This window comes from Nesoenas mayeri (genome assembly GCF_963082525.1).
Source record: "Nesoenas mayeri genome assembly, chromosome: 3".
In the NCBI taxonomy this organism is placed as follows: domain Eukaryota; kingdom Metazoa; phylum Chordata; class Aves; order Columbiformes; family Columbidae; genus Nesoenas; species Nesoenas mayeri.
Genome location: NC_137544.1, coordinates 6,646,219 through 6,672,122, shown reverse-complemented (window position 1 = coordinate 6,672,122; position 25,904 = coordinate 6,646,219). Strand labels below are relative to the sequence as shown.

The 25,904-nt window shown below is 40.2% G+C and overlaps 1 protein-coding gene across 1 annotated transcript in view; it reads left to right on the top strand.

The window, feature by feature from the left end:
• RCAN2 (regulator of calcineurin 2) overlaps positions 1-25,904 on the top strand; it is an 88,173-nt gene that overhangs the window by 27,307 nt on the left and 34,962 nt on the right. Inside the window, 2 exon segments of the mRNA XM_080342701.1 lie at position 21,704; positions 21,707-21,798. Coding sequence (XP_080198827.1) covers position 21,704; positions 21,707-21,798 — 93 coding nt within the window.

Sequence of the window (25,904 nt, the reverse complement as noted above, 5' to 3'; positions counted from 1 at the left end):
ACTTTAGTTGCTTACACTGCTCCAGTAACTCAGTTGTTTGAAGCCTGGCAAGCAGACTTTCTACTGGCTTCCTTAGTATTACCTGACTTTTCTGTTAGCTCAAGAAAATCACATTTAGCTTTCATATCAGAATTATTTTTCTGAAGTACACACATACTACATGCATATGTACATGCAACACAGAAATAAAGAATAAAAAAAAAATCAAACTGGTAGTAAGATCCATTATCTGCCCTTATATATTCAGAATATAGAAGCAACCACCACACTCAGTTTACATAAATATGTTAATTCCTTCCACACACAGTAAAAGCATTTTAAAATGGGGAATGGGGAATTGGGGAATGACCTATTAGAGAGCAGTGTAGGGGAAAGGGACCTGGATGTCCTGGGGCCAGCAGGATGACCATGAGCCAGCACTGGGCCCTTGTGGCCAGGAAGGCCAAAAGTATCTGGGGTGTATTAGAAGGGGGGTGATCAGTAGGTCAGAGAGGTTTTCCTGCCCCTCTACTCTGCCCTGGTGAGACCACATCTGGAATATTGTGTCCAGTTCTGGGCCCCTCAGTTCCAGAAGGACAGGGAACTGCTGGAGAGGGTCCAGCACAGGGCAACAAAGATGCTGAAGGGAGTGGAGCATCTCCCGTGTGAGGAAAGGCTGAGGGAGCTGGGTCTCTCTAGTTTGGAGAAGAGGAGACTGAGGGGTGACCTCATTAATCTTTACAGATATGTAAAGGGTGAGTGTCAGGAGGATGGAGCCAGGCTCTTCTCGTTGACAACCAGTGATAGGACAAGGGGTAATGGGTTCAAACTGGAACTCAAGAGGTTCCACTTAAATTTGAGAAGAAACTTCTCAGTGAGGGTGACAGACACTGGAACAGGCTGCCCAGGGGGGTTGTGGAGTCTCCTACTCTGGAGACATTCAAGACCTGCCTGAACACCTTCCTGTGTAACCTCATCTGGGTGTTCCTGCTCCGGTGGGGGGATTGGACTGGATGATCTTTTGAGGTCCCTTCCAGTCCCCAACATTCTGTGATTCAAGGTGAATGGCTGGTGGTTTGTAGCTAATTCCTTTTAAACAGGTGGTTCGATGCCTGGAAAAAGAGACCTAGAATGTGTTGGAAGGGTTTAGAATCTGGCCCTGGGGAGTGACGGTGGAAATCAGTGCATGAAACCTTGAATTACAAAAGCAGAGGCCTGAGGCACATAAAAAAAATAAGGCAGTTGGAACAAACACAGTTCCTGTTCCTGGAGATTTAGTTTTACAGTCTTCCTGTACTGAAAGTGTCACTAATGGGCATGTTATTTACAAAAGAAAGGTTAACCTTGCACCTCCCTTGAAACTTACCCCGTGAACTCGGCTGTGCTGCTGTGTTTGAAGCAGTTTCAGTCTGCTGCTTAAATTCTGGACTTAGGTAAGCAGCAGATTCTGTGCAGCCTAAGGAAAAGATAGTAGCTGATTTTTGTGAAGGGAAGCTCTAAGCTTCTCAGTATTGGTACTGTAAATGTGGGCTTTTATTTCAATTTTAGGATGTTTTCAGGGTAGGAATCTGTCTAAATAGACTCACCAGAAGGTGGGGATACGGACCTTGTTAAAAGCTTGGAAAGGAAACATTGCTTTTTCTTTACACTTCTGCTTCGTGCCGGTACTTTACATTCTCCACTTGATATACAACAGTAATTCAAATAATAACTATTGTATTTGGGTATGATTCCACTTACTCTCTTAACTACCCTCACTGTGATTTAAAAAGAAATAATAATAATATTAAAAAAACCAAAACCCAACAACAACATAAAACAAATAAACAAAAACTATGGAGATAAAATAGCCTTCAAATATCTGTTTCTAGCTCATGGTTGGTTCCCCCCGCCACCGCCAACCTCTATTTATTTTCTGACCATGTTTACCTCCATCAGCCCATTTAGCTGTGGTGTGTACGAGTTCTGTTCCTCATACCAGCTGACACAAGGATATTTGTACCTATAAAGGAAGCGATCCAAGATACATATTGAGTGGAAAATCCTTAGTGGATAGTTTGGAATCTGTGCTGTTGAGAAGGTGCATAACCAAATGATTACAGACCTGTTGGGGACTTGGGACCCAAATTGTGTTCATTTGTTTATTTTTCTATCCCCATCGTGATGTTTTATAGTGTGTTGGAGGGTTCCATTACCATCCCACCTACTGCAGCAGGGATACTGTTACAATAGATGTGTTATGACAATTATTTAAGACAGTTAACATACCTTGCTATTATAGGTAGCCCCTGACCTTATGTTGCATTGAGCTGATTAAAATCTGACCCATGTTTATCCATATTCGTTGTCTTATTTGGCAAAGCCCTACTGAAGAATATAGGATTACTCAGAAAGAAAGGTATCCATAAGATGGATAAAGTTTCAGCCTGGCCTAGATGAATGGGATCAACTAAAACATGCAGTAGTAAATTATTTAAATAAATTCAGAGTGTGTTTTGAACAAAATGGGAAGACTGAGTACTTGTGATGGTCATAGCCCAGCCTTGGTATGAAGACTCTTTTTGTTAAAAAGAACTTGATAACATATTCTAGTATCTTATCTTTGTATCTTCTAGTTTAAGAATATATTGCCTGTGTTCTCTCCACTTGACTGTTTATGGAGCTGAGGAGAAATCTTTGGTATTCTGATTTTTTTGGAGGACGGAGGATGTTCTCCAGGTATCCACAGAAATACTTAGCAGAGGCAATTGTTAACTAATGGATACAGTCACTATCTAATGCATAATGATAGTTAAGTAAATTAAGAGAATGCTTCCTGAAGGGCACATCAGTAGTTTTATGCATTCAACATAAAAAGGTATATATATTTCTTTTCAAGCCTTGCAAACAGAAGGACTGGTCTCTTTGACCAATAATGTGATTATTGGATTTTACTGCCATTTTTAATTTTTTCCATTGCATGCTCATTTACCTCTAGTACTGAGTGACATAAAAGGCTTCTAGATGAGCGTGCAGTTTGAGATGTATTCACTTTACAGATGCTGTGAGAAATTGTTTTCATAAACTTATTCCATTTTGTACGTGGGCCTGGGAAGAAAAAAAAAATGTATAAATTTCATTTGGGGTTATTAGTAATCCATTGACGCTGCATTGCTTCCTGCATGAGAGCATTTTCTTAAAGAAGGATGTTAAATTCTTCATCAAAATCTCTTTTGCAGTTTGTGTGATATGAATTGTAGGTACTTGGGGGAAAATGATTTTTTACTTTAGTGTAACTCTCCTGGGAGCTGAATTTCATCCCCATATTTATATTAAATGACGGTTTTCTTCCAGTAGCAGCAGTCTGCTTCATGAAGCTTTTAGAAGTTTATGCCCTTTTAACATATTAAATAGTTTTACCAACAGGAAACTTCCTCATAATTTATCAGCTAAAAGTTACAAATGCCAAGCTAATGTTTTCTTTTTACTTTCTGATCATTTAACAGGATTATTTACTTTCCTTTTGTGTAATTTACACTGTATCTTAAGCGCTTTAGGACTGTGATACTTGTTACTACCACCTCTAATACAATGTATCAGACCCCAGAGGAATAAACAAAACCAACATGAATAATAGAGCCCTAGTGATGCCAGGAACATTTTTGGGCGTAGATATGACTCACGTCCCTCTGTAATATCAGAAGTGATCCTGCCGATGTTGTTTCATATTTATACAACTTTGACTTTTAAACTAATGCGAAGCCAGACCATTTAATTACAAACTTCCTGCTCTAAGGTAGTATTTTCACAGAATCACACAGAATCACAGAATGTCAGGGATTGGAAGGGACCTCAAAAGCTCATCCAGTCCAATCCCCCCATGGAGCAGGAACACCCAGATGAGGTTACACAGGAAGGTGTCCAGGCAGGTCTTGAATGTCTCCAGAGTAGGAGACTCCACAGCCCCCCTGGGCAGCCTGTTCAGTGTCTGTCACCCTCACTGAGAAGAAGTTTTTTCTCAAATTTAAGTGGAACCTCTTGAGTTCCAGTTTGAACCCATTACCCCTTGTCCTATCACTGGTTGTCAACAAGAAGAGCCTGGCTCCATCCTTGTAACACTTACCCTTTATATGTTTGTCTCTCCAGCAGTTCCCTGTCCTTCTGGAACTGAGGGGCCCGGAACTGGACACAATATTCCAGATGTGGTCTCACCAGGGCAGAGTAGAGGGGCAGGAGAACCTCTCTGACCTACTAACCACCCCCCTTCTAATACACCCCAGGATGCCATTGGCCTTCCTGGCCACAAGGGCCCAGTGCTGGCTCATGGTCATCCTGCTGTCCACCAGGACCCCCAGGTCCCTTTTCCCTACACTGCTCCCTAATAGGTCATTCCCCAATTCCGCATTCCCCATTTTAAAATGGTTTTACTGTGTGTGGAAGGAATTAACATATTTATGTAAACTGAGTGTGGTGGTTGCTTCTATATTCTGAATATATAAGGGCAGATAATGGATCTTACTACCAGTTTGATTTTTTTTTTATTCTTTATTTCTGTGTTGCATGTACATATGCATGTAGTATGTGTATGTGTGTACTTCAGAAAAATAATTCTGATATGAAAGCTAAATGTGATTTTCTTGAGCTAACAGAAAAGTCAGGTAATACTAAGGAAGCCAGTAGAAAGTCTGCTTGCCAGGCTTCAAACAACTGAGTTACTGGAGCAGTGTAAGCAACTGAAGTTAAATATAAGAAACTTTGACAAGCATAGAGTAACATAGAGGAGATGTCACTGAATGTTTTTTTTCATATAGAGACAACTTGGTACTCTATAAGTTACTGTTTTATTTGCAAAACAATTTGCTTTGCCTGGAATTAAATCCTGTGTACATCTTATGTCTATCGGCAATACTGGAATAGGTTGTAGGCCAGCCAGGTGAAAAGATTGTTTTGTATATTCAAAAATACCTGTGATTAATTACATTGTAATTTGAAGTTTAGATAAATGCAGTGAGGTATTTAAACGTTCTTATAGTGATATTTAAGTGGCAATCAGTGAGTCAACAGAGAATTGTCAGACAAAAGCAAAGGAGTCTTTTCTAAGCTCTTGGCCATGTGAAGTATTATTTGAATGCTTAGTATGAATCAGTGATTCTATTAGCATGTTATTTATTGTATGTGTGGTTTTGTTTTGTTTTGTTTGGCTTTGTTTTGTGTTTTGGTTTTGTTTTGTTTGTTTGTTTTCTCCTTTTTTTTTTAATGACTGGGACTGGCCTACAGAGATAACTCACTTTGCCTTCTGTGAGCTACTGAACCCTGAGACCTGAGCTGCTGGACAGTCCAAGAGATGTTATTTCTTCCTTGGAGGCAGCTGAGCACTAGAAAAGACAGGCTTCCAGAATCTAAAGTAGGAGGGGAGAAAAAAGGCTTGGAGAGCAAGAAAACTGCAGCGTGACTGAGTTTTGGGAAGAGCTGGGAGCAGAAACCCAGGTCACAGGGATATTGGAAAGAGACTTCCCAGGGAACCAGGGGGCAATATGTTAAATTTTTGCTTTATTGCTGGATGGAAAGCCACCTGAAGGGTAAGCCTTCTGTCTGTGAGGATGCGGTAGACACAGGTAAATCTGCTTCCAACTGTGTTTCATTTTTATTTTCTCACCGTGAGGCTTCTGTGTTCTAAAATGTTCGAACTGTAGTCTTCAGTCACAGCTTGCTGCATGATGTGCTAGAGCCAAAAGGCTGAAAGAGGTGACTTATTTTATTTACTTGTGAAGCAACATTGGGAATAGTGTCTTCTGTTCTGGGCTCCCCTATACAAAAAAAAAGATTTAGACTAATTGGGGAGGGTCTGGAGAGGGGCACTGAAGGAGCACATAACACATGGAGATGCTGTCTGTGGAGACTGGGTTTGTTCATCCTAAGGAGGAGAAGACTAAGGCTCAGGAGGGATCTAGTTCTTGTCCTCTACCACCGATTGAGTGTCTGTAGAAAAGACACAGCCTGACGCTTCTCACAGGTGCCCAATGAAGGCAGCGCATGTAAGTTGTGATGTAGGAAATTCCAACTGGATATAAGGAAAAACAGTTTTTGCAGTGGGTAAGCACTGAATTGAGCTGCTGGAGGAGGCTGAGAAACCTCCATCCTTGAAAATTTTTTTGAAACTTGACTGAAGAAGATCCTGAACAATCTGATTTAACTTTGAAGCTCTCTCTGTCCTTGAGTAAGAAGTTACACTACATGATCACCAGAGGTCCTTTCCAACCTAGATTATTCTACTGTCCTATAACACATGCACTTACACGGCACTTTAATTGTGTATCCTGGAAAGTAATATGGTTTTATGCACATGGGTATTCTTCTGCGCTTTGGCTTTCGAAGATCATTCAGCAAAGTGGTTCTCATAGTATTGGCTTTGTAAAGCGTTTGATCTTCACATGTGAACACTGTGGCAAATCTGTTTTAGAAGACTGATTCACTAGATATTTGTGGTGTCAGTCTTTTTGTTGTCTAATTGGCAAATGTGGACCTTCCTCATATCTAAAATGCCACAGATGAAGCATGGTCGGTTGCAGGCCTCTCAAAATCATTCTTTTATTCCGAGTGCTTCTTGACCCTTCTATGCATTCTTATTACGCATCAGACAATTTCATTCTTCACATGCCTTCCTTCATGACTACAGAGATGGGAAATGGTTAGTGTCATTCTGACACCAACCTAATCCTTTTTGCCTTGTAGAGAAAAGTAGTTGTATGTGTGTCACGTGTGTGGGAATGTGGTATTTCAGACTACCAGTTAATCTAGTTTAAGTCCTCTGAGCATGCTCATTATGCTCCTGGAGTGCCTCTTCCACTTCAGTTTTGTCCAAAGAAATCCAATTGGCATATGCAGCCTGGTCACTGGTGTAAAACAAAGTGTGATAAATGGGGGTTGTCAGCAGACTTGCTTCAAAAGCACAATCCTGATCTGAACTAAATGCAAATATAGATGCACCTGTAAAATACTGTTGTATTTTTGCTGTATATTCGAGGTCCCTTCCAACCCAAACCATTCTGTGACTCTGTTCCTGTGTGATCTGCTCTGGTGAATGAACCTGCTTTAGCAGGTGGGTTGGACTGGATGATCTACAGAGGTCCTTTGCAACCCCAACCATTCTGTGATCCTGTGATTCTGTATCTGTGAAATGTGTTGCAGTTGAGATTTTTCTTACCTGCCTGGGGAGTTTTTACCCAAATTAAAAATCAGGCTCTGTGGAAGTAAAATACCTTCCAGTATATTCTCAGTTTAGGTTATTAATGGGCTCCAGTTAGATTTGGATTTGATACTGTATTTCCAATTTACTGATAAGATGTAATGTGTTTTGCTCTGTGTGTCATTGTCTCTTTGGGTAGGAACCCTCTTTAAGTTACCTTGACTCATTCCTGTATTTCACAGACTTCAGTCATCAGCACAAAACCTGGACTTGATTCAGCTTCCCAATTCTTATCTAGCTCCTTCAGTCCAGCTGGCTTGCTTTAATGGACACTTACATGTACTTTGCTGACAATGTAAAAATGTGAATGACTTAAACAAACTATTTTTCCTTTTCTGACATCTTATTTTGTTCTTTTATGCTGAATATGGGGCAATAACTTTGCCCTGATTCCAGGTGACAGATCCAGACAATTCATCTAATTTTATCTGTGCTCAGCAAACTTCAACTTTGAGAACTATTTTTTCCCCCAGCTTCTATGGCTGAAGAGTATATTTGCTGTAATAATCTTTTAGTTGAGCTGACCGTGTGCTTGGGTTTCACAACTCCCACACTTTTTCACCCGTGCTGTTTCATTATTCAAAACTGCTGTTAGGCTTCTTCCTTATGAGTCATTGTGACTATGATTCTGATGTATCTGATGATGCAAAATGGTATAAAATAGGAGTGTGCTCTGGCTGCTTTTTTCCTCTCTGCAGCACTGGCACTATTACCTATTCACAGAACCACAGAGTGGTTGGGGTTGGAAGGGACCTCTGGAGATCATCCAGTCCAACCCGCCTGCTAAAGCAGGTTCACCAGAGCAGATCACACAGGAATGTGTCCAGGTGGGTTTGAATGTCTCCAGAGAAGGAGACTCCACAACCTCTCTGGGCAGCCTGTTCCAGGGCTCTGGCACCTCAAAAGAAAGAAGTTTCTCCTCATAATCAGATGGATCCTCCTGTGCTTCAGTCTGTGCCCATTGCCCCTCATCCTGTCATTGGGCACCACTGAACAGAGTCTGGTCCATCCTCTTGATATCCACCCTTGATTGAGGAGATCCCCTTTCAGCTTTTCATCTCCAGGCTGAACAGCCCCAGCTCTTTCAGTCTCCCCTCATAATTCGCGCTGTTATTTTACAGTTCCATTTCAAGCTTATTGCCACCATTGCTTTGTACTTGTTCCTCCCTCCCCCCCAACCCCACTTAACTTAAAACTCTTTCAAATTACTCTTTTCTCTTTCCAAAAGCAATGCCAGTCTTGCTGTCCTGTTAGTATTGCCACTGACGTCTTGGAGCTCATTATTTAATGACAGGTGTGCGTTCATTTGCTCTGCCACTATCATCTTCTAGCTATCTCTTCTTTAAATTGACTCAGGTGTTGTAAAGTCACATAATGATTTGTCGTTCTTTACCTGGTAGTGTTCTGCTGCTGAAACCTGGGATCATGTTGGCTTTTTCCACATTCTGTTACATCAACTTACCAGCGCTGCCAGTTTGTGATGAACTCATAGTCCCAATCTCGATTTGCTTTGAAGACACCTCTAATTTCAAGCCGCTGGCAGTTTCGTGTGTGCCTCTCTGTTGCGTGGGTCGTGTGGGTTGTCATTCATATGCCAGATAAAATTACTGCTAATAATACATTTAAATAGAAGTTATAATAAGAGCCTTCCCTCGGTGTGGTACTTCCTTTGTTGGCACTTTACAGTTTCTACAGAAATCCCGTCTTCTCTGCATTAATAAATGATTTGCTGTCCAGTACTGTGTCAGATGTTTTATTGTATGTGATTTACCATTTGTTTATCTCAAATAAGCCATACTAGATAAAAATCTATTAAAGATGAGCTTTAAAGCCTTCTATGATTCTATGACATTTATTAGCTTTTGAGCATTTATTTTGCAGTTTTGTAGATAGCCCCACGCTATAAGTGGATCTTAATGTATAAACTTTTCTCTCTATCGTCTGCTATTTCTTTGTATCTTTACAGGACCAAGGCAGCAAGTTGAGACCATTTTTATGGATGTCAGAATATGGATCTTTATGAATTATTGTCTTTTAGTTGATTAGTTTAGTTGGTTTATGTTGCTGCTCAGGTGGAATCATTATAAGGCTTTGTGACTTTATCTTGTCCCTGTTGCGTGGTCACTAGGTGTCCTACCTCATAGCCAGATAAGAGACTAATGGGAATATCTCTTTTTTAATATTTATCTGCAAATTTTTTATGCTGTGGCCGTCACTATAGTGAATGTGATGCCTTGAAGACTTCAATGACCTTCTCTTAGGACAGTCTAATATGGGGCAGATCTCTGCCCTGCAACAGTTTGCAACCTGATACAGGAGTTGTTCTGCTGGGGAATTTGTTATTTTTTAAAATATGCTTACTCTATATGGTCTGGTACATGTCCTTTCAGAAATCTGCCTGCATTCTTTGGTGTATATAAAATATTTTGTAAATAGCAGCCAGACGTTACAACAATATTTTAACATGCTGAAAGAACGTTGACAGAATGGGAAATATATAAGCTGTTTCACTTGCTCTGTCCAAAAAGATAAGAAATTAGGGTTTTTTTTGTTCAAGTTCTAATTCAGTTATCTTCAAGGAATGTTTCTTGGCTTATGACTGTCTTCAATTACTTCCTTGTGTCATAGAAACATAAACATGCTTGAGATATGCTGAGTAATTTAGAGTGGGAATAAATCTGTATGAGCTGCAGAGCGTGTCCTTTCCACGAGAAGCGGTTGCTGTCACTTGATATCATTCAATGTTAGAATATTTTTTAGCAATCTTTTAAGAGCTAATTTAAAGAGTTTTGACCTTTTCTCTGTAGTACACATCTTAAAGCATAAATTTCTTCATGTTGAAGTTGATGAAAAGAGTGTCATGAAATAAAACAGCGCATTTCCAAGTACTCCTTTGGGAGCAGGTGGTGCACCCAGGATGCCTCTTGCTACGTGTTGTAATATTTGCGCTTAATTTTATCTCTGTGGCCGGAGGAAATTGTATGGAATTGGTGGTATCTCAAGTGAACTGAAAGAGAATTTTGCTTGTCCATCCTAAGTTAGAAGGATATGAAGTTCTGACTGTAAAATCTCAGCTTCTGCCTAAAGTTTATGGATACTATTTTAAAGTTACATATAAAATTACAAATTAGTACTTATATTCTTTATGTTTTCAACAATGAGCAAACAACTTTTACCTTAACTAATACCTTTGTACACTAAGTCCTACTTGCTTTGTGCTGCAAGGAAAAAGGTCCCTTTACAGGGGAAAGCTGCAAAACAAACAGTGACCTCCAAACTAATATAATTTCAAGTTCATATTTATGGTCAGCATCAGTAAGGAGCACCTTACATTAAAGGGCATAGGGTGGAGAGGAGTAGGTATTTGGGGTTTTGTTTGTGTGTCGTTTGGTGGGGCTTTTTGGTTGTGGATTTTTTTTAATTATTAATGAGACTTTTTTCCCTTAAACAGGGTTCTTTCACATTATATGAAAATTGCGGCTGTTGGAGTAACTCATAATGGTTTGAAACTTTTGATTTTTGAATGTTTCAGTGCTGACATTCTCCTTCTTCATAGCTTATTTGCGTTTACCTGACTAAAGAGAAAATAAAGTGATCTATACCTATGTGATAAACTTTAATTCCCTATATAAGGGAAAGCTACAGGTTCTGTATCAGAGCTGTATCCATAACTGTTCTGTGAATTGGTTCATGAAACTAAACAGAGTATTAACTTGAATTCTTGGTAACAGATTACAAAAATAATTAGCACGTTAAAGTTAAATCAGCAATAAATACAGGCTCTTAAATGGGTCTCTCTCTTCTGTTTGTGAAATCACAAAATCAGCCTTGCAGGGAGGACTCTGATAAAGCCGTTATATAGATGAATTGAGAATGACTCGGATTTGGTGTGGTGGGTGTTATTTTTTGGTCATCATTATATGCTGGGCGGGGGACAGAGGAAACAAAACAAAAACCCACCAACTTCTTTAGCAGATTTCACGTTTCACTGTAGAGCCACTGACTTTTGGGCCCCATATATCTATTCTTCATCTGTCCTTTGAACATAAATAATAGAATATATATCAAAATGGAAGACAGTGTCTTCTGTCTGTAATGAAGACAAGAATGGATATTTGTATATGATAAATTCTGAGTATCAACACTGCAGTTGGATCAGGGGATTAATGGGAGAAGAGATTGTCTGGTTTACAGTGTTGCAGCAAAATAAAGACCTACCCTATAATATCAGGATAAAATAGCAATTACGTAAGAAATCTATTATTCATTGCTTCATTATTTGCTGCCTGACTGCATGCTGTTTGACAGGGTTGTTCTTGTTTTTCTTTCCCTTTTTACTGGACTGCTTCTGCTGGCTTGGCAGTAAGTGCTGTTTTCTCTCAGCACAGCCATTAGATCTCTCACCTGTGTGTCCTGTGCGGAGCTGCAGCTCAGAGATAAGGTTGGTCTCTCGCAGCTGTGAGCATTTGTATTCCAGGCTCTTCTTTCAAGGGCATTTTGCTGTGATGGAGCGTCTCAAATGACAAGGAAAACGTACAGGCATGTTAAATATCCTTGCTAGTCTGAGACAAGTACAGGTAAATGGGAATGATTTAAAAATACATTTTGGAACTGTTAGCGGAGTCCGTGGATAACTGTAAATCACATTTTTAGGCAGGAGTATTACAGGCCTATCCGAACCAGCATCATCCATTAAGTAACATCTCTTAATGGGGAGAACCTGTCCTGCCCAGCTTTGCACCTTTCTGAGTGTGAGTTCCTGCATGTTTTTTTAAGCAAGGTCTGTTCTGTCAAGAGCTGAATCCATCTCTCCAGCATCTTGCTTCTGTGCCAGCCCATGGGCAGGTCCATCTTCCCAACGTGAACTGAGAGGGTGACTGAGATCTCACGGTTTCTTGCAGCTCTCGGAGCATTGTCCTGGTGTCCTGTGTGTGTGATAGAATCCATGTATGACCTGGTGTCAGTTCTGTTTCCAAGTACTGCAGGAATAAATATATGAAAGTGCATCACCTGTTTTGCAGTCTTTTATAAAATTAAAGATAACATAAGAATTCATCAATTAGATGAATTGATCAATTCATCTAATTAGAATTCATCAAGAATTCATCATAAGAATTCATCAATTAGAAATCTGTTTTACCTGTGCTCATTAACATCACCATACAGCAGGTATCGCCGTTCCTGTCTTACTGTTGAGAAAATTGAGCTGCAATGGTAACATTCAGTGTAGTATTCACTTCAAGATCAATTCTTAAATTAACTTATGCATAACATAGAATCATAGAATAGTTTGGGTTGGAAGGACCTTCAAAGCTCATCCAGTCCAACCCCTGCCATGAGCAGGGACATCTTCACCCAGATCAGGTTGCTCAGAGCCCCGTCCAGCCTGGCCTGGGATGTCTCCAGGGATGGTTCATCCACCACCTCTCTGGGCAACCTGGGCCAGGGTTTCACCACCCTCAGTGTAAAAAACTTCTTCCTCATGTTTGGCCTGAATCTCCCCTCCTTTAGTTTAAAACCATCACCCCTTGTCTTGTCATAACAGACCCTACTAAAAAGTCTGTCCCCATCTTTCTTATCATCCCCTTTTAAGTATGGAAAGGCCACAGTAAGTTCTCCCTGAAGCCTTCTCTTCTCCAGGCTGAACACCCCAACTCTCTCAGCCTGTCCTCCCAGCAGAGCTGTTCCAGCCTCGGATCATTTCTGTGGCTCCTCTGGCCCCTCTCCAACAGGTCCATGTGAGTCCTGTGCTGAGGGCTCCAGAGCTGGACACAGAACTGCAGGTGGGGTCTCACCAGAGTGGAGCAGAGGGGCAGAATCACCTCCCTTCACCTGCTGGACATGCTGCTTGTGATGCAGCCCAAGATACAATTGCCCTTCTGGGCTGCAAGTGCCCATTGCCGGCTCATGTCCAATCTTTCATCCCCCAGAACCCCCCACGTGCTTCTCGGCAGGGCTGCTCTCAATCCCTTCATCCCCAGCCTTTACTGGTACCGGGAGTTGCCCTTGCCCAGGTGCAGGACTTTTCACTTGACCTTGTTGAACCTCATGGAGTTTGCATATAGAGCATATGCATCTATGCACCATGTGTTTAAGTTTCTGTTGTAGTTGCTGGAGATCTAGTTAGCAATCAGCAGAGATTAGAGTGCAATTCAGTCCATCTTAAACTACACATCAAGTGACTGGTCAGCAAAATCCTACTCTAAAGTCCATTGAAACAAGAAACAATTCAGTTCCCTGGAGACATTTGAACCCCCCTGGACACATTCCTGTGTGATCTGCTTTGGGTGAACCTGCTTGAGCAGGTGCATTGGACTGGATGATCTCCAGAAGTCCCTTCCAACCCCAACTATGCTGTGATCCTGTGAAATACAGGCAATTTAAATTGCTAATTTAAATATCTTAAAGAATCTCTCAGGGCCTCTGGATGATGATTTAGAAGAGAAGGGTCTTCCAGAGGTCATTTATCATATTTGTCAACCCCATGTGTGTATCTTGGATACCCTGAGGCATCTCACATTGCATTGGCTATCCATGCTGAAACAATGAAAGTCTCAAATCTGTCACCTAGAATGGCAATATATATACCACGCTGTGGAGATCTGTGTTCAGTTCTTTTAATTTAAAACTGAAACCTGTGTAATTTTTCTATGATACCGTGTAGATAGACCGCAAATAAATTTAGCTTGCACTGCAGGGTGATGATTGTCTGTTTTCAGGGGTTTGTGTGCATTATGTATTCTGTGGGTGGTCATCTGTTCACCAGATTCATCAAGGACATCCTGACTTCTGAACTGCAGCAGTTTGTTTTATGAGAAAGAGGATTCTGGAACTGTCACAGTTCTTATCCTGTGTGGATCGGGTGCGGAGAAGGATTTGTAACTGTTTCCAGAGGACAGATGCACTGATTTCCACCCCCTCACACCTCCCTGCGCACACTTGGAAGCAAAGGACTATGAATGATGCTGCCGCGTTAAAAGTAATTGAACGAATCTGACTCAGAGTTGAAACTTGTATGTAGCTAAATGAGACAGCAAAGTGATGATGGCCAAATGACATAGTTGCTTATTCAGTCATTGAAGTGTTATCGCATTATCATACGTGGGTGTTTGATTTGTTCGATATTATCTTTATTAAAGGAAGCAGAAAGCCTTCAAAATGTTAATGATTTGTTTTGTTTTCTGACTCTTGGACCCTCAGATCCTGAGAACTCTAAGTGTGACTAACGGAAAGTTATTACCTACAGAAAAGCAAAATATCACTTATATTATGGAAAAGATACCTTTTCAAAAATCAAGACCAGCCAGGACATGGTTCACCAAGGGGTTTTTCAGATGAGAAACTTATTGAGGGATTTTCTGCACACATGAGAAACTTATTGATTTAGGCTTATTCTAAGTTTAATTAAACTTCTACTTCCTTTTTTTCTTCTCTGGCCAAAATCTTTAAAAATCTTCAAACCATAGGAATGATTATTTATTATAAGAAAGGGTGAGTTGGAATCCTTTTTTTGCCACAATTGTTGCTTATTTAGAATTTGTGGTACTTCAGCTTGGAGAAAAATAAATGGTTTTGTAGCTGTTGGATAGTTTGTTGTTCTGTATGTATAATAAATACTAGCTAAATTTTCTATCTAAAATATATTTTATTTTATTTATAATTCATCTCTCTGAGGGGTTAAAAATGCTCTAGTTGCTCTATTTTATATATTTGATATTGTTGTGTTGTTAGCCTCTGGAAATTAATGAAATTTTGATAGTAATTTGCAACCTAGGAAAGAATTAGTTGGTACAGAGAGTTTTCCTCTGGCTTAACACACTTGTTTAGCTGTTGACTCTTCTTGGAGAGTTTGCTAATGGACATTAATGGAATTTCAGGCTTTTTCATGTATTGCAAAAGGTATACATCAAGAGTTAAAACCCTCACAACATTGTTAAAAGGGGCATAATTTAACAGAATGATACTTGATGGCCATTCTGTTTGGGAATTAGTAGTGGGAACATAACGGTGAATGCATCTGGCATGGTGATGCTAGCTCATAGCATCAGGCAATATATAAAATATCTCATTTGAGTTTACATTTCCTTTAGCTTCAGCCATCTGTCTCTGATTTGAGTCCTGAATGTCCCAGCCTTTTACCCTTCAATATATATGGAGTGTAACCTGCAACGTAGCTCAGGACAAGGACAAATCCTCCCATTAGTTCCCAGTTTTTGGCCCAGATTCCCCTGGTCTGTTGTGTTGCTAATGTGTTCCGCTGGCTGGATTTACCTGTTACTTCCATCCTTTTGGAGATTATCTACTATAGTCAATTCTTTTTCTTTTCTTATGACAGGGAGTACTATGGAACCCTAATCAGTCTTCACTATTCCACTTTGATGTCTTTGAAGAAGACAACTTTGCTCCTCAATAATGTATCTGGTTGGCCTTTATTCTGCTGCAGACAGAGAAACTGGAAGAACTGACCATTTTTTTAAATGAGCTTTTCTTTTTATGAGTTCTAAAAAGCATCTTATGTAGTTCTATTAAAAAATAGGATGATATTTGTAAAAGTCTGTTCCTAGCGACAGGCACATAAGGGAGCTCGGTTCAAATACTTTTGACTTATGTAGTAGGCTGAATGAGATCGATGAAGATGCACATCGTTAAAAACATTTGAGTCAGACATAATGTGCCTCTATTTACAGTGTTCCATTCAAGTGCCAGAAGGTCCTATATGTAGGTGTTTTTTTTATTGTTCTGGGTTTGTACAGCACCTTAGACAATATGTTTTGTACCTGCTAGCAGAGATGCTACAGAAATAATCCGTCTGTTACTAGTAATAATTGTGTAAGCAAAAAATGTCACATTGCTTCTGAATTTAGCTGGTATTTTTGGTTACAATGTGGCTGATGTTACTGTGAGGTCCAGATACAGTAAAGTTGCCCTAAGGCTGAATCAGTAGTAGTTTGCTTGCAAAAGGAGGGTCAAGATGTTGCACAAGTTGTTTTAACGCCTTGTGAGCTGAACTTGAAAGTCTGTGATGCTATTTATAGGTATCAAGCTGAGACATAGATATAACTATGGTAACAAAGTAAGAAAACAAAAACTCCACGCACAGGAGTAAAGGTTGTAGACTAGGACTGTGTTATCCCAGGCTCTGTACAAATCCAGAACGTAAGATTAGAATCATAGAATCATTTCAGTTGGAAGAGACCCTCAGGATCATTGAGTCCAACCACAACCTAACTCTAGCACTAAACCATGTCCCTAAGAACCTTGTCTAAATTCCTTTTAAACCCCTCCAGGGATGATGACTCCACCACTTCCCTGTGCATCCTGTTCCAATGCCAACAACCCTTTCCAGGAAGAAATTTTTTCCTAATATCCAATCTAAACCTTCCCTGGTGCAACTTGAGGCCATTTCCTCTTGTCCTATCACTTGTGACTTGGGAGAAGAGACCAACCCCCTCCATGCTACAACATCCTTTCAGGTAGTTGTAGACAGTGATAAGGTCTCCCCTCAGCCTCCTGTTCTCCAGGCTGAACAGCCCCAGATTGTACCTGCCTGGAGCAACATGACTTATTTTCCTTCTGATTTTGGAAACTTTTTGTCTTTTTGAAGGGGGTTGCTGATTTAAGTATAAGACATGATCATCATGTGTTAATCAGCAGAGAGTCTAGTGATGCTACAGGATTATTTTGGATCTTGTGAAGGAAAAATACCGCCTGGCGTTAAGTTTAAGTAGTATTATTCTGAGTTCTCAAAGCTGTTTGACGGCTCTACACATAACTATAAAAATATGGTATTTCCATACTCAGCCTAAGTATACAAGTGGATCTCAATTGCTCTTAAATTCACTCTCTTGAAATATTCACTCAGTGAATAGTACCCATTTCATTCCATGAACAATTGTTACCATGGACAAAACCTGAAACAGATTGAGAAACATCTGAATGACTGTTCAAAACTCTCTGCTTTCCATTCTTAGAATTAGTGGTCATGGTCTTAAGCCCAATGTAAAACTAGTAGAGGATGGCAATAGAGTTATATACTTTTGGATGCACTTATATTAGTACTCTAATTCAGGTAATTTTCTTCTGAAATTGTCTTCGAGCTGCGCTTTGACTCCCATTACAAACCACTCAGGGGAACCTAAACCAGACCCAGGACTGGTTCTGCTGTGCTGATGCTGCGTATATTAATACTAGACCTAGCCTAAAATAATCCCTCTTGAAATAGGGAAATCCCTCATCTACTGTTGATGTCAGGTCCCCAGCACCACCTGTTATACTTAAAAAAAAAATCTGCTTGTATTGGTCAGTATTAATATTCCATGTATTGTGTCATCTTTAACTTTGAGATGAGGCTTTAAGGTATATATGTGATCCACAAATCACAGTATCACAGTATGTTTGGGATTGGAAGGGACCTCAAAAGATCATCCAGTCCAATCCCCCTGCTGGAGCAGGAACACCCAGGTGAGGTCGCACAGGAACATGTCCAGGCGGGTTTTGAATGTCTCCAGAGAAGGAGACTCCACAACCCTCCTGGGCAGCCTGTTCCAGTGTCTGTCACCCTCACTGAGAAGAAGTTTTTTCTCAAATTTAAGTGGAACCTTTTGTGTTCCAGCTTGATCTCATTACCCCTTGTCCTATCACTGTTTGCCACTGAGAAGAGCCTGGCTCCATCCTCATGGCACTCACCCTTTATATATTTATAAGCATTAATAAGGTCACCCCTCAGTTTCCTCTTCTCCAAACTAAAGAGCCCCAGCTCCCTCAGCCTTTCTTCATAAGGGAGGTGCTCCACTCCCTTAATCATCTTTGTTGCCCTTTAATCATCTTTGTTGCCCTCTGGCAACAATCAAATCCTCTGGCTTTGCACCCACTAGCAAGACTTTTTCTTCCCTGCACACGTTAGTACAAAATCTGTGATCAGGAGCAGTTTGTGATCTGGAGACCCTACTGAAAGAGCAGGTTCTTTAAGTATGCTGAAGTGCATTACATATCTATGTCAATTTATGTTTATTAAATGTGATACTTCAAAATATACGTGAAATATGGCTTTATTTTTTCTTGGGAGTTTGCTGAATTGAATTTAGAATTTAGAGCTGGAGTTAAGAATTGTTTTGAAAGAAATTGAAAGAAATCTTCCCTTAAATTTGATTGAAAAGTGAGTCTCCTGATCTGGAGAAAGCAGTCAATATTAACTGCTTTTAAATTATCCAATAACAAAATTTGCTATTAACATTAGATGAGACTATAAGAAATTGTAGAATGCCCTGAGAAAAATCCCACATAAGATTATGTGTTGATTTTGAATCAGGAGTGAGTAATAACAAATAGAATGTGACGTATATTGAAAGACGTAAGTTGAAGTACTAAAGCACCCTGTAGATTTGTTCTGTTAGGTAATAGTTGTTTTGGAGGAACAGAACCAACTAGGTTGTCTTTGTAAAGAGCTCGCTAAAATACCCTAGCGAGCTAGAGTGGTTTTTAAGGGGAAAAAATAGGTTATGCTTAGGAATAGGCAAAAAGAAATAATAAATGGAAGTAGTTGTCATCTCAGTAAGGTTTCCTTCCTCAGCTGGAATGGAAAAATTGCAGTGATTCTGTTTGGAAAGGAGATGAATAGTAGAAGTGCAAGAATAACCATCAAGTGGAACAGGTCCGATTGTGTATATGTACCAGTTTTTATCAGAGAATTGAGGAGCAGGGCTTTTGAAATTGATGGGTGGCAGTTTTAAACATGAGAAAAGGAAAGAATAATTTTTGGGACTATCCAATGTAGCTATGTATTGCCTGATCTTTTTTCCATCACTGCTATGAAACCACACTCAGACCAGGCATTGCTTTCATTTTTGATGCCTTTATAGACCTTAACAATCAACACTGTCTAATTCTTGATCTTTTTTTCAAATGTCTGTTACATTTTTTTGTCCTTTTGGTCCGTACTGCTAAAACTTTCATCAGGCTCAGATACACAAGACTTGGCTTTGATTTCAGTGTTTCCTTCCAGCTCTTTGATAACCACTTTACTAACATCTCAGTTTTCTAATGACATGATTTATCCATTGCTGCCCACTTAGAACTTCAATTAGGCATCTTTATGGCTTTTTTCTATTATGTCACCTATATGTGATATTCAAATATATGAATAAAAGTTCCTCTAAACATGCACAAAAATGATAACTACAAATTCTTTCTAAAACATCTTTTCCTGAGGTTTATGAAAAAACTTGACAATGATTAAGTGACTGGTGTACAAAACAATTGATTATCATGATAAACCGTATTGATTAATTTTCTGCCTTCTACTACTCCATCCATTTCTGTTGATTGGTGCAGCCTTGGTTTGTGAAATCTTTAGTGCTGGGAAATGTTTCTGTCCTGGTTCTGAATCTTAATTTGCAGTTATTGCTGAGGGAGCCTCTATAAATGCGACTTAAAAAGTGGGTACGTCATTTAATAGAGCTTGGGAAAGAATGTTCTGATGAGAGATCTCAGCTTTTCTGTACCAGCATCTAACGTTGCTGCCAGCTCAGGGGGCAAAGAGTGGATTTCTCAGCAGAAGTTGTTCAGCATTGCTAATTGGGAATTCCCTGTGTTTAACCAATTTACAGTGCTGGTGAAAGTGTAAGGTGAGAAGCTGGGTGGGCTTGAGTTTGATCTGAAGCTGCTTCTGCTTTTAGGTGTCTGAATGCAGAGTTTTGGTGCAAACAACTTGATAATATTTTCGCCAGGTGTCTTCATTTTGAATTTCATGAAGGGTATGGTAGTCTGCAGCCCAGACTGACCGTGGTTCAGTGAATATGCCTGAGATGATTTTCACAGAATCCCAGACTGGTTGGGGTTGGAAGGGACCTCTGGAGATCACCCAGTCCAACCCACCTGCTAAAGCAGGTTCACCAGAGCAGATCACACAGGAATGTGTCCAGGTGGGTTTGAATGTCTCCAGAGAAGGAGACTCCACAACCTCTCTGGGTAGCCTGTTCCAGGGCTCTGGCACCTCGAAGGAAAGAAGTTTCTCCTCATATTCAGATGGAACCTCCTGTGCTTCAGTCTGTGCCCATTGCCCCTCATCCTGTCATTGGGCACCACTGAACAGAGTCTGGTCCATCCTCCTGACACCCACCTTGAGATATTTATAAACATTGATGAGATCCCCTCTCAGCTTCTCTTCTCCAGGCTGAACAGACCCAACTCTATCACTCTCTTCTTATAAGAAAGTTGCTCTAATTTTAGACAACCTTGTTTAAATATCAGTAGTAAAATACTTGCAGCATCACAGAACATGGTGCAAGCTGCAATATTTGTCAATGGAAGTGGAGTCAGCAGAACAGTCTTGTTTACATCCACTTTAATTCTGCCTGTTAACCTGACTTACCCATAAATGTCATTTCTAAGCCTGCAACAATTAAAAGTAATTTATGGATCACAAGAACGAAACATTAGAGGAAAAACAATGGTGCAAGTCTGGGATAAAGATCAACTTTTGAACTCTCAAATTTGTAGATTTTTTATTTATATCATTAAAAATTAAACTTGCAAAGAACAAACAGACCACTGAGTCAGTAGATGTAGAACATCTTTGCTTTACATGAATCTGTTTCTTTCAGTTGAATAGTGTTACATTTGGGCAGGATTAACCCTAAGGACAAATGGAGTGAAGGTTGCCAAGTGTGAAGTCCTAATTTCAAGGGAAATTTTAATGTTCTTTTCTTTGAAGGGGCATTGACTTCCAAATCACAGCCAGCCCTGAGTCAGGGTGCAACCAGTGCGTCTGAGTCCCGGGATCGAATTTGCAGCACGTCGATCGCTCCTGGTGATAGGACTAGATGTTCTGTGATCTCATGTGTGGGTTTCAATAGCATGCTTTAGTAAAAAAGATGACTTAAAGGTATTAAAAGCAGAATGCAGACCTTTTTGGTGTATGAGGTTTTTTTGTTTGTGGTTGTTTTTAATTTTCATCAGTGCTCTGCTGTTGATTTTGAAGTATAATAAAGTAACAAACATTACCCTGAGCATAGTGGCTTTAAATGCTGGGTTAATTTACACTCGGAGCGGAGCTTTCGGTGTCAGGCGATCTTTTTTTTGCCAACATAAGCACTCAGCTGAAACAACAGCTATGACTCAGTTGCCAGCGAACGCCGCTCGAATTGATTTAGTCCCGGTTCAGATTTAGCACATAATCATGTTCAATTTGATCCACTGCGCTGCCTAGAGATAAAAGGGTTGGGAAAAAAAAAGAGAACGAGATGTAGCGTGTGTCAGTCTTTGCAGTGATGTCATTGCCAGGAGCGGTGGAACAGCGAGCGCCGTGACTCTGCTTAGCGCTGGGTGTGCGGGGACAGACCGGGAGCAACTCCGGGAACTGCAAAGACCTCGTGTCGGAGCCTCGCAGAGATCCAAACAGAATTTTTGGACTGTTCAATTGCAATACTGAAGATTTTCTTTTATTGTTTTCTTTTCTTTCCAATCATTTGTTCCGCTGAGGTTGCCTAACTCTGTGTGCAGAGGGGGGGATGCCAGCCCGGAGCATGGACTGTGATGTCTCCATGCTGGTTGCCTGTGGGGTTGACGTGGAGATTTTTGCCAACCAAGAGGTTAAGGTACGAACCCGCAGTTCTTTTGTTACGGATGCTTCTTAGAAAAGCCTTTGGGGAGCGATAGGCATTTGTATGTGCGATTCAGAATAAGGAGGCAGATGAGATTCTGCTGCAGCAGGGAAAGACACGCAGTTAAAAAAATCTGTTAATTAGGGGAGAGAAATATGGGAGAGAAACCTGCCTGCTTTGCACTGTGTTTGGATAAGCTGGAAGAATAGGCTGGTGTTTACTCCTTAATGATATTAAAAAGTGGGTTATATAACCGACATCTGTGCATATGCACATTTCATACTCACAACAAATCATTCATTGTTAATTTTGTCGAGATATTTTTAGTCCGGTGTCACTTTTTTAGATCAGCCTTGCTGCAAATGTTATTTATCAGTGTTGATAATCTTCAGATATTTTCATTCAGTTGAACAGCAGCTGTTTCTTTTGTTCAAATCCGTATTGTCTATACAAGTATAAATGTTTTGTGAAGGGTTAAAAGTTTGTAGCAAGTATTTTGGTGCATCTGCAGTGTAACAGAATACAAAAAGTTGTGCATCTTGTATATCAGATGAATTCCTCAAAAACAATACTTTAATCTAAAGCTTGGTATGCTGGGCTCATAGTCTCTTAATTAGACAGCTGCTGTAGAAAAATCATTGTGTGTAATTGCTTACTGTTGAAATAATTATATTTTTCTTTTACTCTCATATTACTGCAAGAAAATCACTGCAAATTAAGTTTGAAAAAGGAATTTTGAGTATGCTTTTCACAGATTGTCTGAAAGAGCTCATAGACGTAATACAGTGACATTGAGCAGTTTATTTAAAGGACAAAGACACAGACAACTTTAGTTTCTAATACTATTGCTCTGTTCTTAGTATTAATCCATTGGAACAGGGAGAAAAGGTTTTACAAACTGGAGGTCAAATTTTGAACTCCTGTGTAATTCTGAGTCAAACATTGAACATGGAAATATCTGGAAATAAAACCATTTTCGTTTACAAGAGGTTATTAGGATTTTTATTTCCCTGTTAATTAGGTATCAGGTGATATAATGTACAGATACTTTTGTGTTCCCAGCAAGAGATTCTTCTTATATTAAGAAGCTTTTTCTGAACAGTTTAATACTGGATTTATACATTAAATAGAGAATAATTCAGATGAATGGTTCAGGTGAGCAGTCTTGTCTGCACTGACACATTTCCTGTAGCATTTTGAAGTAGTAAAATAATCATCTGCTTATTCCTTCTTTCCTGAATGACATGTTTTAAAACAAAAAAGATAGGAACTACCCCTGCATTGATATGGACTTGTACCTGAAATAACTCTCTTTTCAGTGTCTCAACATAAAGCTATACAAGAAGTTAAAGTTTCAGTGGTCTTCTTGTATCCTTATTCATATGATGATAGCAATGAAAACGCAAAATTCTGACTTCCATGAAATCAGCAGAAAGCTTTAGATTGACTTTGGTAAGACTTAGATTAGCCTGATTTAAGCTGCAGCATCTGGCAAGTGTGACCCAGGAACGCAGGATAAAAGAGAATAAAAGTGTTACGGAGACAGTACAGGAATTGTCATCCCTTTGATGTTACTTGGACTTTCTGTACTTTGGTTAAAAATGCCTTTTTTTATTTGTTCTTATGACTGAGTGCAAAGACTTTGGGTGTATTTACAGTGGAGACTGCACTGCAGACTGCAGTGCAGCTTAGTAAGGCTAAGCCTACTTGGAAGTTGTCTGGCTTAGATGCCAGCAGCAGCCTGTCCTCAGTGACCCACAGCTCACTGCAGATTCGTTTTCACTTACGTGTCAACAAATTGAGTATCTGGGGCTGTGTCCAGCACTGCTGCAGCTGGGCTGAGCCCAGAGCTCAAGCCTAGCTAGTTCTGTGCTCATCCCCAGCCTTTCTCTGCACAGCAAGCATCCTCTCTGGGAAGGTTTCAGTGCTGCTGATATTTTAAAGGTGGAGATACGTACTGCTCTTTGCTCATGCCCAGGACAGTTGCAAATATATATATATTTGGCTGCAAAACGGGTTCCCTTCAATGTGTTTGTTGTTGTTGTTGACAGCATGGTCACTGTCAACATAAAAATGTGTATGTTGACTTGAGGATGATGGGAACATCGGGCTTTAAGGTTAAAAGGGAAGGAGGTTGTTTCTGAGAAGAGATGGGTGTGGAAGTTGAAGGAAAAAAGCAAAAACAAGCACAAAAATCCTGCCTTCTCCCACCCACTTTGGTTTTCCTGGACCTCTCTGCCCAGCCCTTCTGCAGGTCAACTGGAAGACACAAGCAGTATTGACAACTGAAGTCTTGGCTCTTTCAGTTTTCTTCTGCTAAAAAGCTTTTCACATAGGGAAGAGCTTTTTGCAGGGAATGTTCCTTCGGTGGTACAGCAGATGTTGAAGGGGCTGAAGAAGACAGTGGACAGGAGCGGCCCTGTTCGCCAGGCCTGCAGTGAAAGAACTTGGTGTGATTTTGGGCTGTGGAGCAGGAGATCTTGCAGCAGGTGGCCATGATGTCTCTGCTTTTCCACCTATGGAAGTGATCTTATTTTGTGTTATGCTCTTGGAGTCTGTCAGACAGGCTCAGAAATGCTCTTTTTTCCATTTGGCCTCTGGAACAGGAGAGGGGTTACTTAGTACTGAAAAGCAAAGTACTGAAATACTCAGCACTGAAAGCAAAGCTTTTTAGTTTCAGCATTTGGAGTGGCTCATCCTTTCAACAGAGGCTTGTGTGAAAGCCTGAAACCAGCAGCTGGCGTGACACCGTTGGTTCACAATCCGTTAACCCATCCAACAGGCCTTTCGGTTTTAATAATCCAAAAATTTGGATTTGCTACTAAATGTATAATAGATGAGAAACTAGTAAAGTTGAGAAGGCAACCGTGGAAATCACAAAGTGCAGTTCTGCTTTGAAGTTCACCTGGATAGGTGTTGCGTATTGGTGATGGTTTTAAACTAAAAGAGGGGAGGTTCAGGCCATACATGGAAGACATTTTTTACTGTGAGGGTGGTGAGACCCTGGCCCAGGTTGCCCAGAGAGGTGGTGGATGCCCCATCCCTGGAGACATCCCAGGCCAGGCTGGACGGGGCTCTGAGCAACCTGATCTGGGTGAAGATGTCCCTGCTCATGGCAGGGGTTGGACTGGATGAGCTTTGAAGGTCCCTATCAACCCAAACTATTCTATGATTCTATGAATTAAAATTCTTTCAGTGCTTCTGGATTATAATTTTATGTAATGATGTTTGTTATATAAGCAACTAGCTAATGAATATCTTGTTTATTTCTAATAGAGAAATTCCAGACTTCACTGAAACAGTGGAAGAGAATTTAAACTCATAGCTCTTACTTTACGCAAGGTATTCTTGTATTAATTCCTCATGTTCTCTCTTCAGTTGTGTTCACATGCACCATTCCGCTTGGCAACAGGGTGGGATTGGGAGGACAAGGCATTACTGTAACAGAGAAAAAATATTAATGATCCAGACTGATTGGATTTGTGTCTGAAGACAGTAAATAAATGTGAATTATCTTAATGCAGGGAAAAAAACCAACATGAACGTTAACCAGGCAGCAAAGGGAAATGGTAGAAATAGTTTAACTGTTTTGACTGTATTGCCTTGGGAGATTAATCCCCATTGGACCAGGATCTCTGTCAATCTGTAAATTCATTATTCAGTTCAAATGCTCCAGTGAGCACACTGCTAGTATTGGTATTTTGGGGTGGATGGTTTGGACATCATTCATTGCCCTGCAGTTGCCTTTGAGAAGTTTAGCAGTCTCACATCCTATCTAAACTTCTGAGGTCTAAGGGTCAAAAGCAGACTAGGTTTTCATGTTTTTTCCTCTCCGCTTCAATTCTCCATTTGTAAAAGAAGCTCATTCACAGAGATGTTGTGAGATTTAAAGTTTAAGTGCTCTAATATAAGAGTCAAGCAAAGAAAGCTGTAGAAAAAGGGAGGAATATTGCTGCCTCTTTGGGTACTGCCAGCTGCCCAGTAGCACAAATCATGACTTGTTGGGAGAGTTTCAGGCTTTCTTTTTTAAATTCTTCTCCTTAGCCACGTGAGCTCGATTTATCATAAGACTCCACACAACAGCATGACTACTGAAAATA